General features: G+C 45.1%; 1 protein-coding gene across 6 annotated transcripts in view; it reads right to left on the bottom strand.

Moving 5' to 3' along the window:
- AMBRA1 (autophagy and beclin 1 regulator 1) overlaps window positions 1-23,765 on the bottom strand; it is a 180,858-nt gene that overhangs the window by 106,591 nt on the left and 50,502 nt on the right. For 3 of the 6 annotated variants that reach the window (XM_056801858.1, XM_056801863.1, XM_056801861.1), the window contains 2 exons: window positions 5,956-6,042; window positions 1,978-2,157 (listed from right to left, as the gene is read on the bottom strand). The exons of 2 other annotated variants lie outside the window; for them this stretch is intronic. In XM_056801858.1, coding sequence (XP_056657836.1) covers window positions 1,978-2,157; window positions 5,956-6,042 — 267 coding nt within the window. The remainder of the gene's footprint in view (window positions 1-1,977; window positions 2,158-5,955; window positions 6,043-23,765) is intronic. One more of the 6 variants, XM_056801859.1, reaches the window with a different exon arrangement.

Raw genomic sequence — 23,765 nt, 5'->3', positions numbered from 1 at the left:
ATATGGAAGAACTATTAAAAACAAGACCAGAGCTCTCATCAGCCCAGCAAGGCAAGCACTCAAGAAAAGAGACTTCAGGATGGGCATTAGGGAAACCAGCACTTTTCTACCAACCAAGGAGAAACAAAGAGAAGGCCCCAAGGAAAAACATAAGAAATCAGGGAGTGAGATGCTGAAGCAAGAGGAAAGACAGAAGAGAGGTAGCTTGTAGGGAGTCAGGGGAAGAAGCTGTCTGGCAAATAGAAATGATGGAGAAGGAAGGGCAAAGGGAGGAGGTGGCACGGGGAGGGGGAGGGAGTTGAAGAGAAGAATATTTTAAATTCAATACAGAATTCTATTGTGAAGGATAAGTCACAAGGTGAGCAACAATCCAGAGGCACAGGTTCCACATTTTCACCATCATGAGTCTAAGGAAGCAGAGGAGGAGGGCCTGGTAATCCCTAGCATTCATTCCAACTTCCACAGAGGGAAAAAGACATGCACAAGCTTCTCATGGGCACTAAGTTGTAGCAAGCTTGGCACCACCTGGCAGGTCTGACAGGACTTTGCTATTGGTATAATACTATCTACAGGGTACCACATTCGCCTATAGGTAACTGCCTGGCTGGGGAATAGAGGGAGTTGCCTGGCCTTCTCTGTCAACAGAGCCAATGCCAAGCATCCCCAATTCTTTAGCTCTCCTCACCCAGCTGCCTAACAGACTCCATCGCAGTTCTCTTCCCTCTCTGCTGTCCCCCAGGAAAGCCACTGTCATTTCTGCATCTCTCATCCTCATTTATATCTTATACAAACAGGGTCATGATTTTTAAAAGTCTTCCTCTTATTTTTCCCTTTGCTTCCAAGTGAGCAATTAATGGAGCATGAAGTTCCACAGAATAAAATTTTATAAAGGTTGTCTAGACCCCTTCAACCACCCAAGCAGAGGGACTTTTCATCTACATCACAGAGTTGGGATCTCACCCTGAGGGGTGAGGAGGACATGTCCTAAACTCCTATGGCCTGTCCTAGTTCCTATGAGGGAAAAAAAGTGATAAAGAAAAAAGATTCCATTCCCAATTTGCCATATAAAATATGACAAGAGGGGAAAAGACTAATATAGAAGTGGGAGGGCAGGGGGATACTTTTCTAGGATTATCCTTCCCTTCTATATCATTTGTCAAATAAGGGATCTCAAGAGAGGAAAGAGAGGAAAAGAGACTACCTGAATCATAGGAATGAAAACAGAAGGCAAATGTCCAACTCAGAAGCAGCCAGGACAAGCTGACTTTCAGGAAGGAAAGGAACACATGATGAATGGATGGGAAAGGCAGGAGTGGCAGCACAAAGAACAGATGAATGTGGCTCTCTGGCTCAGCCACTCTTGCAAAGATAAGAGATCTCCCTGGCAAATCTCTCTAAGATACTAGCCAACCTTCCAAGGCTTTCTAGAGGGCAGGAGTTGAAAAACGTCCAGGCAAGCAAGACAAAAAGAGCCTTCAAGGGTGGACTTGATGAAGGCTGCCAGGGCACAAGATTCCTTCCTGGAGATGTGCAGTGACTCTTTTTCTCTCCATCCCAGTCAAGTTGGGAAGAAAGATGGGTCCAAGCAATGTCAAGTAAGCCTATCAGAAACCTTTCCAAAGTCAATGAACATGTACAGGAAGATGAAAATCCTGGCCCTAACACTACACTAGACATCTTTCTCAAAATCTGATCTTCGCCCAATCAGTTAGCTGGACACCAGCTTAACTTACAGCTTGACTTAAGGCGGCATTCCACCTGCCAGGGAGAGGAGTGATCTAACTGTGTCAATATGAAAGATACTGAAGGAAGGCTACCAGCACTATCCCTCATCCCGCCTATAAAATGAATAAAGGCTTGTAAGTAAAACTCCAGATTAAGAATAAGCTATCACGCCTGAATAGTGGCAACTTGGAAGAGTCTACACCATGGGAAAGGGAGGCAAAGGGGAAGAAAGCAGGCCAGGTATGTACTTACTCAAAGTCCTCAAACTCCAAGTCGTTTCCCTCTACTGATGGGCCTTGGTTGTCTGAGGAAGAAGAGGAGGTGGAAGAACGGAGACGGTTCTGTTGGTAGCGCATGGAGCGCTGGCGAATACTGTCTCTTCGAGAAAGATATTGGATCATCCTCTGGGCGTAGTAGGCAGCAGGAGATAACCTGAGAGAGAGGGAGATGGACAGATACAAACTAGCACTAAGGACAGCTCCTGCTCTTCCATGCCACCTACCCTGCAGAAGATGACTCTGAAGACCCCTAGAGTGAAGACTCTCCCACCCCTCAGTGGGATCCCTTCAAAAGGCCTCCAGTCTCTAATCAGAGGTCACAGACCATGTCTGCTACCAGAGCTGCCCAGACAGAGAGCTAAGGATGACCATTTCTTCTTGGCATGCCCCAGGAAGCCAATTAAACTTGCAGAGATTTTTCCAACCATCTATCCAACCTTAAGACTTTTCTTTCTCTTAGAATCATCATCCCAGAATCCTTGTTACTGATTGGATATCCAGAGTGGTCAACTACAAAGAGAAAAGTGCTCCTGGATGGAAGTACCTAAGAGTCAAAGGGAAAAGAGACTTCCCTGTTTTTTGTAGTCACAACCCCAGGAGCAGGGAGGAGAGGAAAGGCACCAATGTCAATAAAGAGATGACAGCCTCTTCTTGTCTTTCTTCAGGGTCTTTCCCAGAAAAGAACTGCCTTGCACATAGGTTCTTCATCATCTGATCTGGTACTGTTCTTCAAGCTATGAGCTCCCTCCCTATTTCCTGCCCTTCTCTCTTCTCGACCCTCTTTTTTACACACTCACTCATTCAGTTGTTAATGTACCCTTCTGGGTCAACCAGAGTGAGTGAGGTAGACGGGAAAGAAAAAGATTTTAAATGACATAAAAGGAAGCTCGAAGAAATCTCAAATTCCAAAAGTGTCTAGGCAATCACATTAAAATTATGAGAGAACCATTTGCAAAGACACTCATAGCTCTCCAGACTCTTTCATAGCCTGGATCTACTGTGGAAAAATCCTTATGGAAAACAAGGAGCTAGCTGGCCAAAGGAGCCCAAGAACAACTTGAAAGTAGGTTTGAACATGGCTTAGGAATGTCTCTGTCACCAAGGGAGTTAGCCATCTGGAAAACTATTAGCTGAAATCTCAGGCAGGGCCAGCTACAACTTTTAGAAATGGAAAGCTCATGACCACAGAATGATGTGTTGCATTTGGCCCCCTCTGTACCACAGGTAGAGAGAGAGTGCACAGATCTAGTAACCAAGAAGATCAAAATATAAGAGATGACAGAGAACTTTGCATTCTCCCTGGAGCCTAATGCCAGGCCAAGTGCAGCAAGATATCAGAGAAGCCAAGCTTCTCAAGAGAGAGGACCTGAGACCCAATTGTTCTTATTCAATACAAGCCATTCAGAATTTTTTATTTGGGAACCATTTGAGAATTCCTCAACTCAATGAGTATGGAAAAGAGAGAAGCAGGAACAAGCTTTGGTAGGAGAGGGAAGAGCTAAGATGCTTCTAAAAAATATGCCTCCCAATATTACCTGGGGGTAGCTTCTCATTATTCTGAGGTTCACCTCAACTATTATGCAAATAAACAAGCAATATCAAAACTTGACTCTTTGGGTAAGGAAATTACTTTAGCAATTGTTAAGAGTGCTAAGAAATTTCTGGACTACCAAATGGATGAAAATGCTTGCCATGTGCCAGGCACTGCGCAAAGTGCTAGGGATACACCATGCAGCAGGGGCAGAAAATTCTTGGCAAAAGAACAAAAAGAAAATAAAGTTTACTCTATTACTTTTAGGGCCTCCAGAAGGAAGCAAGGAGTTCAAAGTATTGAAAAAGTGGCAATGAGCCCTTGAACCTGGGCCTCATTTATTGCTAAAAGCTTTACAATGAAAACAACATCTTGTGATAGGTTAATACCCCACCCCCTAAGAAATTAAGTATGAAAAAACCATAATCTACTCAGAGCTAAAATAGCTAAAATGTAAATGTTTCTTTGAAGACTTAAAAGATAAAGACCTCAATAATTCTGAAAAACAAAATGTCAGTCAGTAACCTGCCTCTCTAAGGCATCCCATTCTTTTTTTGAGGAATTACAAGCTCAGATGCAGAATAACCCAAAAACCTTAGTTGGGAGAAAAGAGGATAACTCAGGATCTTTTTCTATAGGCCTTTGTCCAGTCAAACATCTCATCATTAATGCGCCATCTCGGACTAGAGATGGCCTAAGAGAAATTGTTCTAGAGTGTCACCCACTGAAAGTTTGTTCTTCCTCTCATAAACTATCAACTCACCTTAAAATGTAGCTTCTGTTAGGGTTAAGTGCTTTCAAATATCAAAAACTTATCCCTCCCCTTCCCACTTCAATTATCACCTTAAGTATGTGCATATTTATTTTAGTCACTGACCTAGACAGCATCAGAAAAATTTGATTTTTTTTCCTATTTCTTGGGTATGGAAAAAGGATCTCACTCAGACTGAAATATGTGAGGGTAGAGTCTTCTGGCCCCATACATAAAAGTCCACAAGACTAATAATTCAGTATCAAAGTTGCCCCTTAATGGCACTTAGTATCAATGGTAATCTTCCAGATAAACCAACAATTTTGTCTAAAGTGAAACTTTTTCAGTTCTCCATGCCCCACATTTTTAATCTTCTCAGCCCTCTATATAATTCCCCCATCATTCCTCATCTAACAAACTGCCCAATTTATTACCTTTCTGAATTTTTTTTAAACCTTACCTTCCATCTTAGACTCAAAACTATATATAGGTTCTAAGGCAGAAGAGCACTAAGAGCTAGGTAAAGAGGTTAAGTGACTTGCCCAGGGTCACACAACTAGGAAGTACCTGAGGCCACATTTGTACCCAGGACCTCAGAAGCATCTCCAGCTCTGGATTTCTATCTACTGAGCCAGCTAGCTGTCCCCCAGGGCACTCTGAATTTAATGAAAGCTTAGTTGTCATCTCCTTTCAGAGCACTAATAAAATGGCAAGCATCCTCCACATGCCTTAGACTGCTCTATAGTCTGAATGTTTTGTTTAGTAACACACATTTATTTATCTTTAGTAATTGGCTTCAGGGAGGATACTGAGTTGAGGCAATCTCCATCTTTTCATATAAGAACTACTGGAGCACCAAGTGATTATGGGAAAAGCAAGAGCTTTAATGAAAGTCTGAGCTGCACCCCCTTCTCCCTTCCCTCTTACTCGCTAAGATGTAACAACTAATGGAATCGGTTGACTACTCTGTGGTTTTGTGGATGACCCTCATGAATCATTGCACACCTCTTTATGACCTAAGAATATTTTTGTGAACTATTAATGGTTGGTGTTTTACAAATTAAATTTCTGTCTAAAAAATGCTGTCCATCTGCCCAGCAGTGGAGTAACAGTGCCTCTGGTCAGTCACAGAATGCACGTGGCTTTGCTTCTCAACCCCTCTGTCTCCCTGAGATCACTTATGAGAATTCCTTTACTGCTCGTTATTTTGTGGAAAGAGCTCCCATATGAGATAAACACTGTCTGCCAAAGCTGCATTCCTGCTGAGGCCCTGTTCACTTACCTGTTGTCTATGATCTACTTCTCAGGCATGTGAGCCTCTTTTATTAAAACAGAAACTAGGGGGGCAGCTGGGTGGCTCAGTGGACTGAGAGTCAGGCCTAGAGACAGGAGGTCCTAGGTTCCAATCTGGCCTCAGACACTTCCCAACTGGGTGACCCTGGGCAAGTCACTTAACCCCCATGGCCTAGCCCTTACCACTCTTCTGCCTCAGAACCAATACACAGTAGTGATTCCAAGACAGAAGGTAAGGGCTTAAAAAAAAAACAGAAACAGAAAAAAACAGCAGTGGGAGCTGGCCAAGGTGTGCAGAGGTGGCCATCCTGAGGCTCAGCAATGCCTGACTTGTGGAAAAGTCTACACCCTCCCACCTGATATCCTTTGGTCCTTACCTCGCAGGGTCTGGATAAATGGGGTGTTCCCGGGATCCTGCTCCATCATAACGGGATAATGAAATGAGGGAAGACTCCAGCAGCCTCCTAACAGAGATTAAAAACAGAAGGCAGTCCCTGTCAGACATCAACTCAGAGGTCAGACTGTAGGTAAAAGACTAGGAGGGACAAATCCAACGCCTGTTCCAGCAGTTTTCCCAGATGCCACTGACACATCAGGTATCACACCCTGGTCTTGATGCTCACTATCATGAAGAAATCAACCCAGAAGGGGTTCCCAGTCATAGACATTATTTTCACTATTATTCAGCAGACCCCTTTCCCCAGTCACAATTTCATTCCTTTATAAAATGTGCTGAGGAGGCACAGGATTAGAATTTAAACAGAATGTCAGTACAGGGACAGAAGTTCAGGTCCCCCTTCATTCCAAGGAATGCATCCTCCAGTTCATCCTGCCTGATGAAGCCCACATGCTGGCAGCAGTATCCCCTTGGCACCATTCACATCCAACAATGACTGATGTTGAGCCCTAAATAGAGACATCAGCGCTGTCAGAGTCTCTGCTCAAGAGTGCCTCAGACATCAGGGTCTCTCCCAATAAACAATGCTCAAGGGAAATGACCTTTCTATGCCCCTGGAAAGAAATTCATGTGAGAGACACATTATCCTCTCTCCTGATGCATCTAGCCTGGCACTCTAGGGAGCAGGCCACTGGCTTGCTGCCAGGCTCTTCAGAAGAAAGATATAGGATAAAAGCACTAACCAATTTCTTCTAATAAAATTAGATCACTTAACTGTCATGAAAACTATCTGGCCTTGAGTAGAGTCATATGAAAGCCTAAGAGGTTAGATATCACAGCAGCCAGCCAGATAGAACATTGCCCCAGAAGTCTGGAAGGGTGCAGACTCGCAGAAGAACCCATCAAAGTCCAACCTGTAGTTGCCATTCCCAGCACAGAGCCACCTGCCTATCTCAGCCCAATATTTTGGATCACATCGGATAGACTAGCTACTGAGAGGAAAGGGAAGGAAGTTGGCATACAGAGGCGGAGCCAAGTTTTTGCTTCATAGGGGAGGTGGTAAGATAGATGGATAGGTAAGAGGGGAGAAAGGAGAGGACAGTGGAGTTTAAAATAAAGGAATTGACAGCTATGGCAAAAAAAAAGTCTATTCTGGGCCTCCATGTCACGCTGATTCAAGACTAAAAAACATGCTCTGAAACTCTACAGCGATTGGGGGGTGGGGGAGGAATTGGCTTCTCCTAGCCCAGCTGAGCAATGTCTCCCTGACACAACCTGCTTTGGAGGCCATGGGCCCTCTTGACTAAAAGAGGCTCCTGAGCAAGGATCACTCAAGCATCCATAGTGAAGGGATGTGTGTTCACAATCAGAAAGCCACCCCAATGAGCACAAGACAGTCACCTGGGGGTGATGCTGCATTGAGGAGGAGGAGCCAATAAGAGGTTCCTGGGGTCAGCCGCTTCCCAGGGGAGCGGGGCTCCTAGGAGCTGAATCCTAGAAAAGCTCCTTCTACAGAATGTTCTCTGAGACGACAGCAAACCTTCTGCACTGCTGCCTCCAGTGTGATGGGAGCCAGAACCCTTACCCTCAGGAAACATCAGCTATCAATGCTCTCCAAGGTGAGGTGTTCTGTTCTTTCTAAGCCAAGCAGTATTGTATTGGGACTCTTCAGCTGCCTAAAAGGTGGGTGGGAGGCATTTTCATTTCCGAAGTGCAGAAGAAGCACACTTAAAAGAGTACATGTAGGAGTGGGGCAGCAAGTAAGGGACATGTCTGAAAGCCGGGCAAGCTTTAGCACCTCTGGCCCACACAGTCTACTGTATACAGCAAGCACTTCATCAACTCTGGATGAATGGGTTATTCTAAGTCTTAGAAACACATGCCAGGTAGGTAGATGCGGAAGAAGCCCCTAAACTTGGTGGGGTTTTTTTTTTTTCTGTTTCAGACTGGCTGATAGAAACCAATCAACGAGCAAATATTTATTAAGCATGTACTACGTGCCAAGCACTGGGCTGGAAACAAATGTATAAAGAATGAAATAATCCCTGCTCTCAACCATGTGGCCTCACTATATATAGCCCTCGTCATTGTCCATCACCCTCTTCTCCTGGACATGCTTCTTTCTTGTTGGTTGTGACACTGTTCTCTCTTGGTTTTCCTCCTTCCTACCTGACCACTCCTTCCTCAGTCTCAATGTCTGTCAATAATTCTCAGAATTATTATTATGAATATTAGAATTATGTCACCCAGCCCTAATCTCTCTCCTGACTTCCAGTCTCACATCTCCAATTGCTTATTTGTCTATCACAAACTGGATGTCTCAGAACAGAATTCACTAACTTTCTCCTAAACCCTCCTCCAATTCCTAATTCTCCTCTTTCCCCATCATACTCCTAAAAGGCACTTCCATCTTCCTGAAGATCCTAAAAACTGATCATGTCATTACCTAGACACAGCTAGGTTGCACAGTGGATAGTTAGGAAACTTTGAGTGCAAATATAGCATCAGAAACTTACAATATGAAAGTCACTTGGGCAAGTCACTGCTTGCCTCAGTTTCCTCAAATGTAAAATAGAGAAAATAACAGCACCTGCCTCACAAGGTTGCTGGGAGGATCAAAGAGAGAACATTTGTAAAGTGCTTGGTGTAGTACCTGGCAGAGAATAGGCACTTGATGAATGTTTGTGCCTTTCCCTAATTCTTTATTTGGCCCCTGTCACTTCCAGAATCAAATATCACGTCCTCTGGCTTCTTCCTACTCTCCAGTCTTTTTTTACCCTGCCCCCTCTCCCTTAGATACTCAGCAGCCTTAACACACTGGCCTGGCCTCCTGACTTCCAAGTACCTTCACTGGCTGATCCTCATGGCTGGCACTCTCTACCTCCTCACCCATGCCTTCTGTCCCAGCTAAAGTCCAACCTCCTGCAAAAACCCTCTCTTGGTCCTCCTTATTAATCTAACAACCCCAACGTATCCTGTGTCCAGCCTGTTTGCTTGGGGTCTCCCCCACTAGCCTGGGAGCTCCCAGAGGGCAGAGAAAGACAGGGATTTAATAAATGCTTCTTGTTGACTTGACATTTTAAAGGTATAGCCAACAAGTGCAGAAACACATTTCTAAATCATAAATAGAAAGGTAACATATACAGGGTGGTCATCAGTGTCAAAGGCTGCACAAAGAAAAGACCACAAAGCTGACAATTAAGAGATCACTGGGAGCAGCTACGGAGCACAGTGGATAGACTAGTGCCAGGGCAGGAGTCAGGAGGGCTTGGGTTCCAATCTTGCCTCAGACGCTTCCTAGCTGTGTGACCCTGGGGAAGTCACAGTGTGTGAAGGGAGGGAGGGAGGGAGGGCGTAAAGGGGCAGGATCAAATGCTTGTGCAGAGCCTTGGCCTTGTACAATCGCTATTGTCTCTATTTCTCTGGAGAGTTGCATGTGGATCTAGAACTCCTAAGAATAATTTAGGGGTCAGCTTTCTCACTGGTAAAAACCTCCCTACAGAAAATACCTGTAGTACTTTCCTCCTGGCAGAGTGGGAGGTTCCAATGAGATAATATGTGTGAAGGGTTTTGCCAACTTCAAACCCTCTATTGCCAAGTGGCATTATTCTAATGCTAGCCCTCATAGCGGGAAGAGTTAAAGCCTAGGGGATGGGCCCAGCCTCCATTCTAAAGGAGAGTGTTGTGGCCCACATTCTTCCCTTTCACTGTGACCTCAGAACATTCTCCTGCTCTAACTTCATTCTTTTCTTCCAGCTCATTTCACCAGGCCTCCCATTTTCAAATCACTTTCCTTCCCTCTTAATGATCCTCTCACCAAACACCAACTCTAGGTTATTCACACCAGTGGCCTCCTCTGGTCCTACTGCCATGCTGATGAACACAGATGGAGAAAATCATACAAAAAGGGAAGCCTGGGATTATCTCTGATTGATGGGTTGGTATCTAATATCCCCTGAGCCATCAGGGCAGCAAAGGAGCCAAGAGGCTCCTTCTCTTCTATCCTCAAAGACCCTCTCAGTGGAACAAGTGTTTGATCTCATTCCTTTCTTCTGCAGCAGAGAGGTAGACTTATTATCCTCACAATCTCGCCCCCTCCCCAACTTTTCCCTAATCTTTGGTCTCTCCTTCTATCTTCTAGCTATCACTGAAACCTGATATCCTCCCTGATGGCAAAGCCTCCCTGGCCTACCTCTCCATATTGACTACAACCTCATTCATGCCCTTTGGCTTACTGGGCAAGGCAGAGGAATTGGGGTACTCCTTCCTGCCATTGCCAGTCAGAGCTTCTCTTCCTAATCCCATCCCTCAATAACATGTCCTCCTTTGAGGTTCATGCTATTCATCACTGCCATAAGTTCAATAGCTGACCCTGAAGGCATTCAACTGAACAGCCTCACTGTAAGCATCATGCTACAAAGGACAGGAGGCAAGCACTCAGCCCCACTTCACTACACATGATTTTCCTGGATATCCTTGATCTTTTGTTCTTCCAAATGAACTTTGTTAAGGTTTTTCCTAATTCAGTAAAAAAGTTTTTTGGTAGTTCAAAGGGTATGACACTAAATAAGTAAATTAATTTGGGTATGATTGTCAATTTTATTATATTAGCTCATCCTACCCATGAGCAATTGATGTTTTTCCAACTGTTTAGATCTAGTTTTAACTATGTGGAGTGCTTTGTAAGTTGTGCTCATATTATAGTTCCTGTGTGTATCTCAGCAGATAGATTCCTAAGTATTTTATATTGTCTAGGGCAATTTAAATGGAATTTCTCTTTCTAATTCTTGCTGCTAAAATGTGTTGGAAATATATAGAAATGCTGATGGCTTACGTGAATTTATTTTATATCCTGAAACTTTGCTAAAGTTGTTAGTTATTTCTACCAGCTTTTTAGTTGATTCTCAAGGATTCTTTAAGTAGACCATCATATCATCCGCAAAGAGTGATAACTTGGTCTCCTCATGGCCAATTTTAATGCCTTCAATTTCTTTTTCTTCTCTAATTGCTACTGCTAGTGTTTCTGGTACAATGTTAAATAATAGAGGTGATAATGGGCATCCTTGTTTCACTCCTGATCTTATTGGGAAGATTTCTAACATCCCCAAGCAGATGATTTTAGATAGATACTACTTATTATTTTAAAGAAGGACCTATTTATTCCTACTCTTTCTTTATGTTTTTTAATAGGATTGGCTATTGTATTTTGTCAAAAGTCTTTTCTGCATCTCTTGAGATAATTATGTGATTTCTGTTAGTTTGGTTATTGATATGGACAATTATGCTAATAGTTTTCCTAATATTAAACCAAGGTAAACAAGATTAGAAGGGAAGCAACCAAAAATTTTGGGGAAAAAATCATAGCAAGTGTCTCTGACAAAAGCCTCACTTTTCAAATATACAGAGAACTGAGTCAAATTTACAAGAATACAAAGCATTCTTAAACTGAAAAATGGTCAAAGGAAATGGACAGGCGAAATTAAGTGTCTTTTGTTGGACCCTCATCCATATCACACCCTCAAACCCTAAGGGCCCTATTGTCTTTTCTCTGTATACCACCTGATTTGGTGATCTCATTAGTTCCCATGAACTTAATAACTGATTACCCCTATGCTGATGATTTTCAAATCTACTTGTCCTGTTCTAAACCTTTCTGCTGACCTCCAATCTCAAACAAACACCTAGAACTAGAAGCCAGCAGACATCTTAAACTCATCATGTCCAAATATTACTAAGACAAGGCCTCCTGATTTCACCTTTGCACCATCTCTTGAATATGCCCCTTTCTTTTCTCTGGTCCTACCACCACTCTGGTGTTGGCCCTCATTACCTCACACCTGGACTATTACTATCAGCTTCTGGGGAGGTTCACCCACTTCAAGTCTCTCTCTACTCTAATCCACTGTCCACTCAGCTACTAAAGTAGTTTCCCAAAAATGCATTGTGTAAGTCACACTCAATCAGCACCAGTGGCTCTCTATTCCCTTCATAATTTGCTCCCATCCCCACCCATCCAGTCTTCTTATACCTTACTCCCCCACCACATACTCTTTGATCCAGTGGCCTTGGCCTCCTGACTGTTCCTTCAACAAGACATTCATTCCATCTTCTGGTCCTGGGCATTTTCTCTGGCTTTCCCTCACGCCTGGAACAAACTCCCTCCTCATCTCTTCCTCCTGACACCCCTGGCATCCTCTAAATACCAGCTAAAATCCCATCTTCCACAGGAAGTCTCTCCCAATGTCCCTTAATTATAATGCCTTCCCTCTGTTAATTATTTAGTACTTACACTTGATAGGGCTTGTTTATACATTATTGTTTACTCCTTGTCTCCCCCCATCTGATGTGAGTTCCTTGAGGGTAGGGACTGTCTTTTGCCTCTTTCTGCATTTCCAGAGCTTATTAGCATGTGCCTGGTAAATAGTGTTGTTGCTGTCATCATTCAAGTGGGAGTTGAACTCTTCATGACCCATTTGGGTTTTCTTGGCAAAGATACTAGAGTGGTTTGTAATTTCCTTTTCCAACTCATTTTTTAGATGTGGAAATTGAGGCAAACAAGGTCAAGTGACTTGTACTGGGTCACAGAGCCAGTGTCTCAAGTCAAATCTGAACTCAAGTCTTCCTGACTCCAGGTCTGGCACTCTATCCACTGCACTAGTAGCCACTTTAATAAATGTTTATTAATGATCTCCTGGTTCCTTAGGGTTGGGAGTCTATCTAGCCCATATCTATCTCCATTTCCAAATGCCAATTAAATGATACAAAGTCAAAATGCCTCCAACAATGCTCATGTTCCTCTTAAACTTTCCACTCTTCCCAGCTTCCTTATTTCTTTCAAGGGTAGGACCATTTTTCTAGTCTTCTATGTCATCCTTAACTCTTAACCACTCACCAGACATATATAAAGACTTTTTCAATCTTGTCCTTTCTACTTCCATCACATACCTTCTCTCTACACATACAGTGCATCCTAGCTTAAGCTTTTATCAAGTGTGCCCTGGACTATCACATCAGCCCCCTAACAGATCTATCTCCTTTTTTTGCCTTTCTCTCCCCTCTCACCCATCCTCCTAAACATAGGTCTGTCCATGTCACTCACCTATTCAACCAACTCCACTGCTTCCCTATGGCTTTTAGAAACCGTGTCTTTGTGAACCCTTCTCCACTTGGCCCCAATTGTCCTTTGCAGCCTTGTTCCCTTCTCACTCCATCTCTCTATGGCACTGTCCTGGCGGGCCTCAGGGCCTTCCTCCTCACTTTCAATGCTCCGAATCCCTTGTTGTTTTTTTTAATACTAAGCTCAAATGCTACCTTCAACAGTCTTTCTTGACCCTCCCAAGGGCTAGTGCTTTCCTCCTCCTCTCCTTGCGAAATGCCTTATATTTTGTTGCACTTGGTGATATTCCCAATTGAATCAAATGCCTTCTTTTTGGTTTCCTTTTCCCCAATGCGTAGGACAGTGTCCTAAGCATAGCAGCCTGTAAATGCTTGTAAATTGCCTGATCAGTTGAAAAATAAAGTTCTTAGCTTAGAGAAAAGATTCAGTGTAGGCAAAATAATAATCATCTTTCGGTCTTTCAAGAGCAGTCATTTTTTCTACTTCATCCCAAAAGTCAGAATGAGGACCTCCTGAAGATGAGGAAATCCTTCTTAACAATCAGATTCCTTATAATTTTTTTTTAAGGAATATAATTCCTTATAATTCAAAAGGCTGCCATGTCAGGGGGGAGTGGGTTCTCCCTCACAGACTGAGTACTATTGGGAAGGGTTTCTTGTGATAGGAGAGTTGGCTTAGTCAGCTCCCCTTGAGTTCTCTTCTAACACCAAATACATGATTCTGGGATGGAAAATAAATGTGATTAGGTTTGGGCACCGGCAACAAGAAGGATGGCTTATAAAGAAGTAAGAGGGTACCTGGCCACCTCCAGCCCACTTCAAGTCCTCAGAAAAAAAGAAAGCAGGCCCAAAGGATGTATACCATATATGTCCCTGTCTCTTCTTGCCCCCCCCATCCCCAGCTCTTGCAAGCACTCTATCCCACCAATTTCCCATCTCTCTTTCCTCACCCCCTCTCTGCCTAATACACAAGTCTCCCCCAACCCCTTCTGTTCCACCGAGAAGCTGGCCTTTCTCTTCCTTTGACTGTCACACTATTCTTGCCCTTAGCCACAAGGTTGTTTCCACTTTACTATCCAGAACCTTTACAATCTGTTCCCTAGTCCCATCAACCTATATACCACTCAAAGGTCCATAATGACTTCTTTCTCCCTCTCAAAAAAAAAAAAACCCTTACTTTGTGTCTTAGTATCAATTCTAAGACATAAAAGTGGCAAAGGCTAGGCAACTGGGGTTAAATGACTTGCCCAAGGTTACCGCTTGGAAGTATCTGAAGCCACATTTGAACCCAGATCTACCAGACTCCAGGCCTGGTTATCCATTCACTGTGCTATCTAGCTGGGCCACCCCAATGACTTCTACAAATCAACTAAGCTTTTCTTACTCCTTACCTCCACCTCCACCTCCATCCCTGTCCAACATCTGTGGCTGCTGACTGCCTCCCTTCTTTTTAAAACTCTCTCTTCCCTTGAATCATCCAAGACCTCTTCCTGCCTCTCTGACTTCCTTCCCCTTCTCTGGCTATCCCTCCTGCCACCTTGGACATGTAGGTATTAACGAAAACTGTCCTTAGTTCTCTCTCGAATAGTTTCTTCTTGGGAGATCTCATCCACTGCCATAGTATAGAAGTTGTCACCCCTACACAGATGACAGCCACAATTCTTTTTAGCCCAAACCTCTCTCCTGATCAGAGGCACATTTCCAACTGTCTGTGACACAGCTCCACCTGGCTCTTTCTCCAACATATCAAATTCAATGTGTTAAAAAATGCATCATTTTCTCAAAAAAAAAAAAACAAAAAACAAATCCCTCTTATCCCCTTATTTCTGTACTGAGTGCCATCTTTTTCATAGTCACCCAGGTATGAAACCTGTCATCTTCCCTTTTTCCTGTTCCCCACTCTCAACAGATTGACAAAACTTATCAATCTTATCTCTGAAATGGGTCTCCCATCCTTTCCCTTCTCACAACTATCACCCTACATTTTTATAACCTAGATTACTGCAATAGTTAGATCTCACTGATCTCCCAACTTCTCCCCATTCCAAGCAATCCACCCACCACAATCAGATTTCTAAAGCTCTACTCCTATCACTCCCCTGGTCTAAAACCTTTAAACACCCTTACTCTAGATCAAATAAAGTCCCAACCCCTTAGCCTGGCATAGAGAGTCCTTCAGGATCTGGGACCAACAGACATTTCTAATGTTCACTCCCACCATTCCCAGTCACCTAGCCGCAGATCCAGCCCAAGTGAACTAATTGTCAGAACCCCAACATGCTCCCTGCTTTCTTGCCTTTATGCCTTTGATATCACCTTTGCCCCTCCCTCAGCCTGTCATAATCCCACCCACCCTTCAAGGCCACCCTCAAATAAAATAGCCAACATTCATTTAGTGTTATGAGGTTGATAAAAGGCACCAGGCTAAAGAGCAAAGGTCAGTCTCCAAGTTCAGAAGGCCTGGGTTCAAATCCTATCACTGACCTATGCCAATAAACCACTTGATCCCTCAGTGCTTTGGGTGGGGGGGTGAGGTCAAACTCAAACAGAAACAGAGGCCAATAATCAATGTGGAAGGATAGACCACACAGGGACTTGGTTTCAAAATGTGCCATTATCTCTGTTTTCCTGGGCTTGCCTATCTCCCCACTACATTTTAAAGTGGTTCAGGCAATCCCCAGGAGTGTTGTCAGCTGCACCTACACTGGCCAAGCTCCCTATCCCAGTGGCACCAAAGGTCACCTTGCCCAGGATCCCACCAGCAGAGCCAGTCCCTCTGACTCTTGCTCTTTGACCTGGGGCAAATCTCTTACACTCTGAGCCTCAGTTTCCTCATCTTTAAAAGAAGGCTAACAACATGAGCACTATGCCTTAGAGAGGACGTGTGAGGCTCCAACACGATGCCAAACATAAACCATCTGATGAGATTTAAAGTTCTAGAAACACAAGCTCTTATTTAGACTTGACGACTGCCTTAAAATGCTGCCTCTTCCAGGAACCTTTCTGGGGAGGCCTCTGAGCTTGTGTATCTTAGTAAGGTATCTTAGAGGCAGTTGGTGGAGCAGGAAAAAAAAAAGAAGGCTGAGCCTAGAGTCGAGAAGAGCCAAGTTCAAATCTCGCCTCAGACGCTCTCTGTGTGATGCTGGGCAAGTCACCTGACCGTTGGCAGCTTCTGTTCCCTCATCTGTATAAGGGAGATAATAAAGGCCCTCCTCTCCCAAGACTGTCCCGAAGATAAAATGAGGCAGGCCTGAACAAGTGCTATCGAAACGCTAGCTAGTATTCTTTGTGGTCTTGCCCATTTCTGAAGGAGGGGCCCCAGCACCTTGAACATTTGTCAGGTCAGTGAATGAATCAGCAAACCACGATGACCGTGATGAATGGAGAATACCCAAGAGCAGACTGCCCAGGCTGACCCAACGGCTCAGCCTGAGACGCTGTGGAATCATCGCTCGGGGAACTTCTGAATGAGGTCAGGTTAAAGTGCTGACAAAGTTGCCCTATTAAGTACATTGCTGCCTGGTCCCTCTGAGACTTATTAAATGATCCAGTTAGAGGAGAGTGTCTTGCCTGAGGATCCATCCCAGCTGCTTCTTTCTGTCCAGCCAGAGTTGGGGGGGTGGGGGGTGGGGGGAGGAAGGATGGATTCTGGGGAGAAATGAAAGGCTAAGAGGGCAAGCACAACCTGGCAGTCTTGTTTCTTTCCTCCTCTGAATTCTGCTCTGCAGGCCCTACTTCTCTGCCTTGGCGCATGCCTGCATATGAAGATGACAAGCCCTTACTCTTTTGTAAAAAATAATTGTGTGTTCTCAAATGACACCTCTATTATGATTTCCAAATTGACATATCTTCTTTAAAGCAGAGGCATCCAAGCCTCCCTAGTCTCACACACTGGCAATTAGTGTTAAGTTACCCAGCAATAGGCGCTCACTCGGCTAATCACTGCAGGGCCTCATGTCCTATGATTTATCTCAAGAGTCCACAGCCTGGCTGCCAAGAGAGCCCGATGGCCTGGCTGGCCATTCTCGGCCTGCTGTGGGAAAGGCCCCACGCCCGGTGGGATAGCCCCAGGAAGGAGACACTGTCAGACATCCCTAGGCCGGCTGAGAGGAAAGGAGGCAAGGTCGCCGGGGGTGGATCAGTGCCATTTTACTGCTCATCAAGAATTTGGGCCAAAAACAGTACCTTTCCCCAAAAGAGCTTTAGAACTTTTTACAAATGTAATCCTTGATACCTCTGTGTAGTGGGTGGCTAATAAGTGTTATTGTAGCCTGGGATCCAAGACACAAAAAAGCCTGAACTAGTTCTACAAAAACCCTGGTCAAACAGCATAGGCTCTAAAAGGGGTCAGGGATAGATTTAAATGGATGCCAGACCATCCTGGGTCTGTTTCCTTCTCTTTTCTGGTTAGATATACTGCATTTATTTTAAATGTGCCTGGCAAATGGCTGCTTGGCCCTGTCTTTGTCACCTAAAACCCTCCTAGATAGAATATCACTGTTAGGGTTATGTTTCAGTTTACAGCCATCTATATCCTAATTTCCATCTAGTCTGACATCTCTGAGCAGGAGCTAATCTACTAGCTCCTGTATTTATCTGAGTTGACTCCCATGGAAACAGCTGTTAGGGGAAATCTCCTCTCCTGGAGAGCTAAGACTTAATAAATACTGTGACCAAGTAACATGTGTCTTGACTGAGGGCTCCCCCAAATCCTGGCAATCATTGAAAGCACTTGGCAACCTTGAAAATGTTTCTCTCCATAACAACAAGAAAAATCATCAGGCTAATTTTAATCTGCACAACCAGATTGAGATTCTGAAAGGTCATCTTCAATCCTATTAATTCAACAAAGGACATGTTGGTGTATCTGTTAATGGCTTTAATAATCAGCAAATGAGTTTACCCTTTAAAGGGCTTCTATTTCACTCTCGCATAACCAAACCCAAATCTTTATCTAAAATGTTTAACTATGGGATGACATGCCTTTAAAAGATGACATACATGCTTATAAACCTAGCTTACACATAAATGCTTCATATTAGAAAGCAAAATCTTTTAAACCAATATTAGGAAGGCAAGAAAAGTTAGCAGATAAAGCCAAGACAACAGCAAGAAAAATGGGAAGTGCCCAGCAGGCTGAGTCTTTTATTAATCAGATGCAAAGAGGCAGCCCTCCTAGCTGGTGTCTGCAAAAATAAGAGGGTTTCAGGAGCCTACCAAAATAGAAGGGAAGAGAGACTCCAACTGAGACCAGCCTACAGACCCCAGAGCCAGCAAAAAGACCCAGATGTAATCATCTTCCCTCCATCACAGACTCCATTCTGGAAGCCTCTTCTGCATGACATCTGATTTCCAATGCCTATCACCTCTGGAGATATTGGATGTAGCTGAACCTCCCACCCCCACTCAATCCTACTTAAGTCTACTCTCATCCCAGGCTGGTCTTGGCACTCAGTTCCATTGGTACCATTGCTCCACCATTTTGATCTGTCTAGACAAAGTGAAATTGTCACAAATGATACCTAAAGTACAATTAGCAGAGAAACTGCAATTTCTACTCTCCACCCCCATTCCCCCAAAGAATCCATCCTCCAGCTTGTCAATCAACACTGCCATGATGAAAATTAACTCTGCAAAGTCTGAGAGCCACTTAATTCCCAGCTTGGTAAAATATTTCATCTGGTAAAAAATTACAAACACACACAATTATCCAAAGGTATAAACCGGCTCTTCTCTTCTCACTGGTATCATGAGCTCTAAGCTTTGTGGCCTGGGGGCCTGCTGGCTAGCTGTATGTATAAAAACATTTTTGCACCCAGTGTGATTTTATTGTGGAGAAAGAAGGACCAGGACAAAGGAAGACAAAAAGAAAATGACGACCAGAGGGAAAAAAATCAGACATTCAAGATTATCAACAAGAAAACCCAGGTAATACTGTTGAAACTAAACTGAATTTGGGGGCAGCTAGGAGGCTCAGTGGACTGAGACAGGATTGAGAGACAGGTTAGGACCTGGATTCAAATCTGGCCTCAGACACTTCCCAGCTATATGACCCTGAACAAGTCCCTTAACCCCCATTGCCTAGTCTTTACCATTCTTCTGCCTTGGAACCAATACACAACATTAATTCTAAGATGGAAGGTAAGGGTTTAAAAAAAAGGGGGGGAAACTGAATCGAATTCAAGGCACTTTGCTGTTCCTCTTAGGTAATGTATTGTAAGAGACTGGCAGGTAGTTGCAAAGGCCCCAGGTTCTAGCTACCAAAGACCTGGAATCCCCCTTATATCACTAAATATTGAAGTTCGTTTTGCAGTTGTTGAGGGGCACAAAACTACTCATGGGCCGGAGACCCCTAACCATATGATACATCCCTTCCTTCCTTGGGTATCCATTTGCACTGATAACCCTGTGGCCAGCCTAAGCCCCCAAGGGTACCTCGAAGCTAAAGCAAGAGGAAAGAGCCATCCTGAAGTCATGATGGCGGAGGAGAAAGATGAGTCAGCACTAGAACCTGGACTAGAAATGCAATGACAACTGAACCAACTGCAGCTCAACCCCAAAGTTAAATCCATTAGACAGGATAGTTGCCATCTGTCTAAAAATGAAGCCTTGGCTGCCAACACACAGACACACCCAGATACGAAGACACTCACAGAAAAAGACATATCACAGACACAGAGACAGACACACACCACACCCCTGGGCATGCCATAATGAGAGAAAGCTGAAGGAAAGACGTGTGCAGCCCCTGAGCAAGGGTTTTAGGCTATACCTCTTGGCTTAGCCCAACATTCTCCCAGGTCACAGGACTCCATCTCAGCTTGTATCCAAGCCAAGTTCTAAGATGGCCCTGGAAATGCTCTCCGAGCCGAATGCCTCAGCAGTTCCAGAGTGCTCTCAGTGCCACCAGAAAGCCTGAAGCACTATTACCAATGTTATCTCATTTACTCCTCACATCCACCTGGGAAGCAGGTGCTTTCTGGTAGCACTGATCTCCCCTGCGAGGGCCATATTTGTATGAGGGGGTCTTCTAACGGGTCTTTTCCTCAAGTCCCTTTGTACGACAATGTTCCCCTTCACAGAACTTAGTAAGACACATTTCTTTAGATGCAGTCTAGGATTGCCCCAGGGGCTCCTGGGAGAAACCAGAAGGTGCCATGAGGGGGCTAAAGGAGTAAGGTAATGAGTAATGACTGTGGGATGTAATAATAACTAGCATTTATAGAGTTCTTCAAGGTTTGCAAAACATTATGCATGTTCTCTCACTAGAGCCTCCCAACAACCCTGTAAAATAGAAGCTATCGTGATTCCCATTTACAGAGGAGGAAACCAAGGGCGAGAGGGTCAGTGTCTCGCCCTGGGGCACACCACTTGTAAGTTTCTGCGGCAGGATTCAAACTCGGACTCTCCTGACTCCAATTTCAGCTCCTAATGGATTGCACCACCTGGCTAGAAGTGTGTCATGGGAAAAGGGCAAGAGTTCTTTGTGAAAAGAGGAATGGCAGGTGTCTATGGCTGTCAGGGGAGGGAGAGCAGAGGGTGGGTCTTGGGGTCAGGATGTTCTGAGTTCAGATGGTGCTGGGGGTCCCCAACAGCCATTCTCAGTTTTCGTTTCTTCACCTCTAAGCAGCTAACAAGCTGCTACTGGCACCTCCCTTACAGGAGGATCAAAGGAGAAGGCATTCTGCAACTCCTAAAGCATTCTACAAATTGTCAGGCAAGGAGAAGAGATCCCGGAGCTTGAGGGTGCAGGGGACAAGATGGTCATGGAGGGGGAGCTGCATGGACAATGGCTCCCCACATGTGCTTCTCCCCTCAGCAAATGAGATAAACTGCAGAGCACTCAGGCAACCTTGGGCTGCCGGACGAACACTGGCCATTCCTGTTCTTATGAACACGGGGTACAGTTTCAGCACGGTGTCCGGCATGGGGATAAACAAATGCTCGAGGAAAAGGCCCAGAGCAGGTTAGCTTTCGGTCAGAGGGCCTGGGTTCAGGTAGACCTGCCCTGTCTGGCCCTCAGCTCACTTCTCTCTAATGAGAGGTGGGCTGTGCAGATTCCTTCTCGCTCTAAAGCTGGGATCCTTTGTTCCTAGCAAGCTAGATCAGCTAGGCGTGGGGGGGAGGGGGGGGTGGACGGTGGGAAAATGTCAAGAGCAGCCTGGATTTTTGTAAAGACAGGAGATTCAGCCCACTTTTTTCCCTAAAGGCTTCAGCTTTATTTTCTTTTTTAAAGTTTGATATACCCTGGGACTAAGACAAGAGGAAAAGCCACCTTAAGGAAGGCAGGAGGACTCATATGCACGTGAACAGTGTCCAGGTGAAGGAAAGCAAGGAAAATGAGGCTGAGAAGAGTCATCGTACATACAAGGCAGGAAAGGAACACTCTGGGAACAAGCAGTAATTCTCCATCATGACAAGCTCATAGTGTCAACCTTCGGTCCCCATGTCATCACCACTGTCTCCTTCTGATCTGTCTTGAATTTCCTTCCAGGCAGGCAGCAGCCCAGCTTTTTCATGGGGATCTGTCCTCCCAGCTCCCAATCACAGGAAGTAGGATGGATCTTATCCTGAGGTTCAAACAACTCTCACCACCCTGGGACTAGTGAGCATCCATCAAAGGGGGCTGGCTAAGAACCGCAGCCAGGCCTGGTACCTGCACATCCAAAGAGGAAGACCTCTGGGGCACGACATTCAGAAGTTAATTCTCTGGGTATGAAAAAGGGGACAAAAGCTTTCAGCCATGAGTTCTAGACTGTGACTGCTGTGGTAGCTCAGGGGGTCAGCCGGCTCCTCTTGTCCAGCCATCTGGCTTCGTACAACATTGCTTTTCCAGATGGAACCAACCAGCTAAGAGGATGAGAAACTCCCACTCTCCTTCTTAGCAAGCAAGGGGAATTTGGCTATTGCTTCCATTATAAATAAGTCAGGCAACTTCGTAGGTGAGGGGGCCTTCAGTGTGCCAGTCCAAAGCCAGCAGGGGAGCCCAAGGGGTGAGTCATGCTTAGGTGGGGGAGGGAGTGAGGGACAAGATGCTAAACAACCAGCTTCTTCCATGAAAAAAGGAACAGAACAGAATCACATTTGGGAGTCTTCAGTTAAGTATATCCCCAAATCTCTCTCTGTCTCTGTGAGACACACACGTGCATGCTCGTGCGCACGCGTGCACACACACACACACATCCCTAGTCTGTGTTACAGACACCAACACATTTTTAATGGGCCACTTTAACAGAACCCTTTAGAGGGAAAAGGCCCATCTAAGATGATTTATCAGTGGCTCTGAGCCCTAGACAGACCAGGACCCAGGATCCAGGATCTGATTGCAGCAGCCTCTGCAAATGTGTTCGAGCAGGTCCAGGGGGAGGAGCGGAAGCCAACTGGCACAGCTAATGGCTGGGAACAATCACAATAAGCAAAATGCATTATGCAAACAGAACCCCCTACATACACCTGGCGTTATTGTCTTGGAAAAACCTCCAACAGAACAGTGTGAGCACCAGGTTGAATAGTTCCCTTGGGGAGGAGATCTGGAGGGGTCGGGTACACGGAAACGGCTCCCCCCCCCATTCCCAAGCCCCAGTGGGCTCCTCTCCTGAGGTGCAAGCAGAGATGACATCACACAACAAGGGAGAAGAGGGGGATGAGAGGGGTAATTTGGATTGAACAGGTGCTAATTGGGCCTGAGGAAGGGGAAGGGCTGCCTGCCAGGCAAGCATGCTCACTGCCTGGGGCCCAACATGGTCAGCTCCAAACTGTTAAGTACTTCCCCAGAGGCCTCCTTCTTTCACCCATTGCAGGTACACCCAGAAGGCAGGAACCTGGGAGCCAGCAAAGCCAGCAGCTCAGACTATCCCGTCCAACACACATATGAACACTCGGCACGCCTGGTCTTGGAATCTGAAAGTCCTGGTCACACGCATGGTAAAGGAAAGGACTTGGCCAACCATGAAGCCCTTCAGAAACGTGAGACCGAAGAAAAGCATCTCTTTGCCCCACAAAGAGGGTAGAAGTCGTCGGTGGTGCCGTCTCTGATCTCTCTCAGCACCGAACTGTTGGCTGAATCTTTCTGTCTCTGTCTCTCTCTCAGCTCTTCACAAGACAACTCTAAATTGAATGTCAAGCACTTACCCACTCTCAAACAGCCTTTCCCTCCATGCTCTCGCTAACCAGGATCAAGCCTGTGGGCTCGCTGAGAGTGGATGAGGCATCCCCAAGGAGGGCAGTAAAGAAGGGGAAGATTTGAAGCCACCCTCCTCTGATCCCAAGGCCCGAAAGGAGGGTAGCAGGCTCTATCACTTGGAAAACCTAGTTTTGGGCAGTCAGTTTAAGAATAGTCAAATCCAAAAGAACCTCACAGTACCATAGGAATCAATGCAGGAAGACACATCAGCCCCTTCATTTTTTTTTAAACCCTTATCTTCTGTCTTGGAGTCAACACCGTGTATTGGCTCCAAGGCAGAAGAGTGGTAAGGGCTAGGCCATGGGGGTCAAGTGACTTGCCCAGGGTCACATAGCTGGGAAGTGTCTGAGGTCAGATTTGAATCTAGGACCTCCCATTTCTAGATCTGGTTCTCAATCCACTGAGCAACCCAGCTGCCCTCTAGTCCCTTCATTTTACAGAGGCCAGTGTCTAGGTCCAGAGAGAGGAAGGGCCTTTTCCCAAATTTCTAG

The sequence above is a fragment of the Monodelphis domestica genome, chromosome 6, assembly GCF_027887165.1.
Source record: "Monodelphis domestica isolate mMonDom1 chromosome 6, mMonDom1.pri, whole genome shotgun sequence".
Lineage (NCBI taxonomy): Eukaryota > Metazoa > Chordata > Mammalia > Didelphimorphia > Didelphidae > Monodelphis > Monodelphis domestica.
The sequence above is the reverse complement of the archived record's forward strand: the minus strand, read 5'-3'. Positions and strand labels throughout refer to the sequence as shown.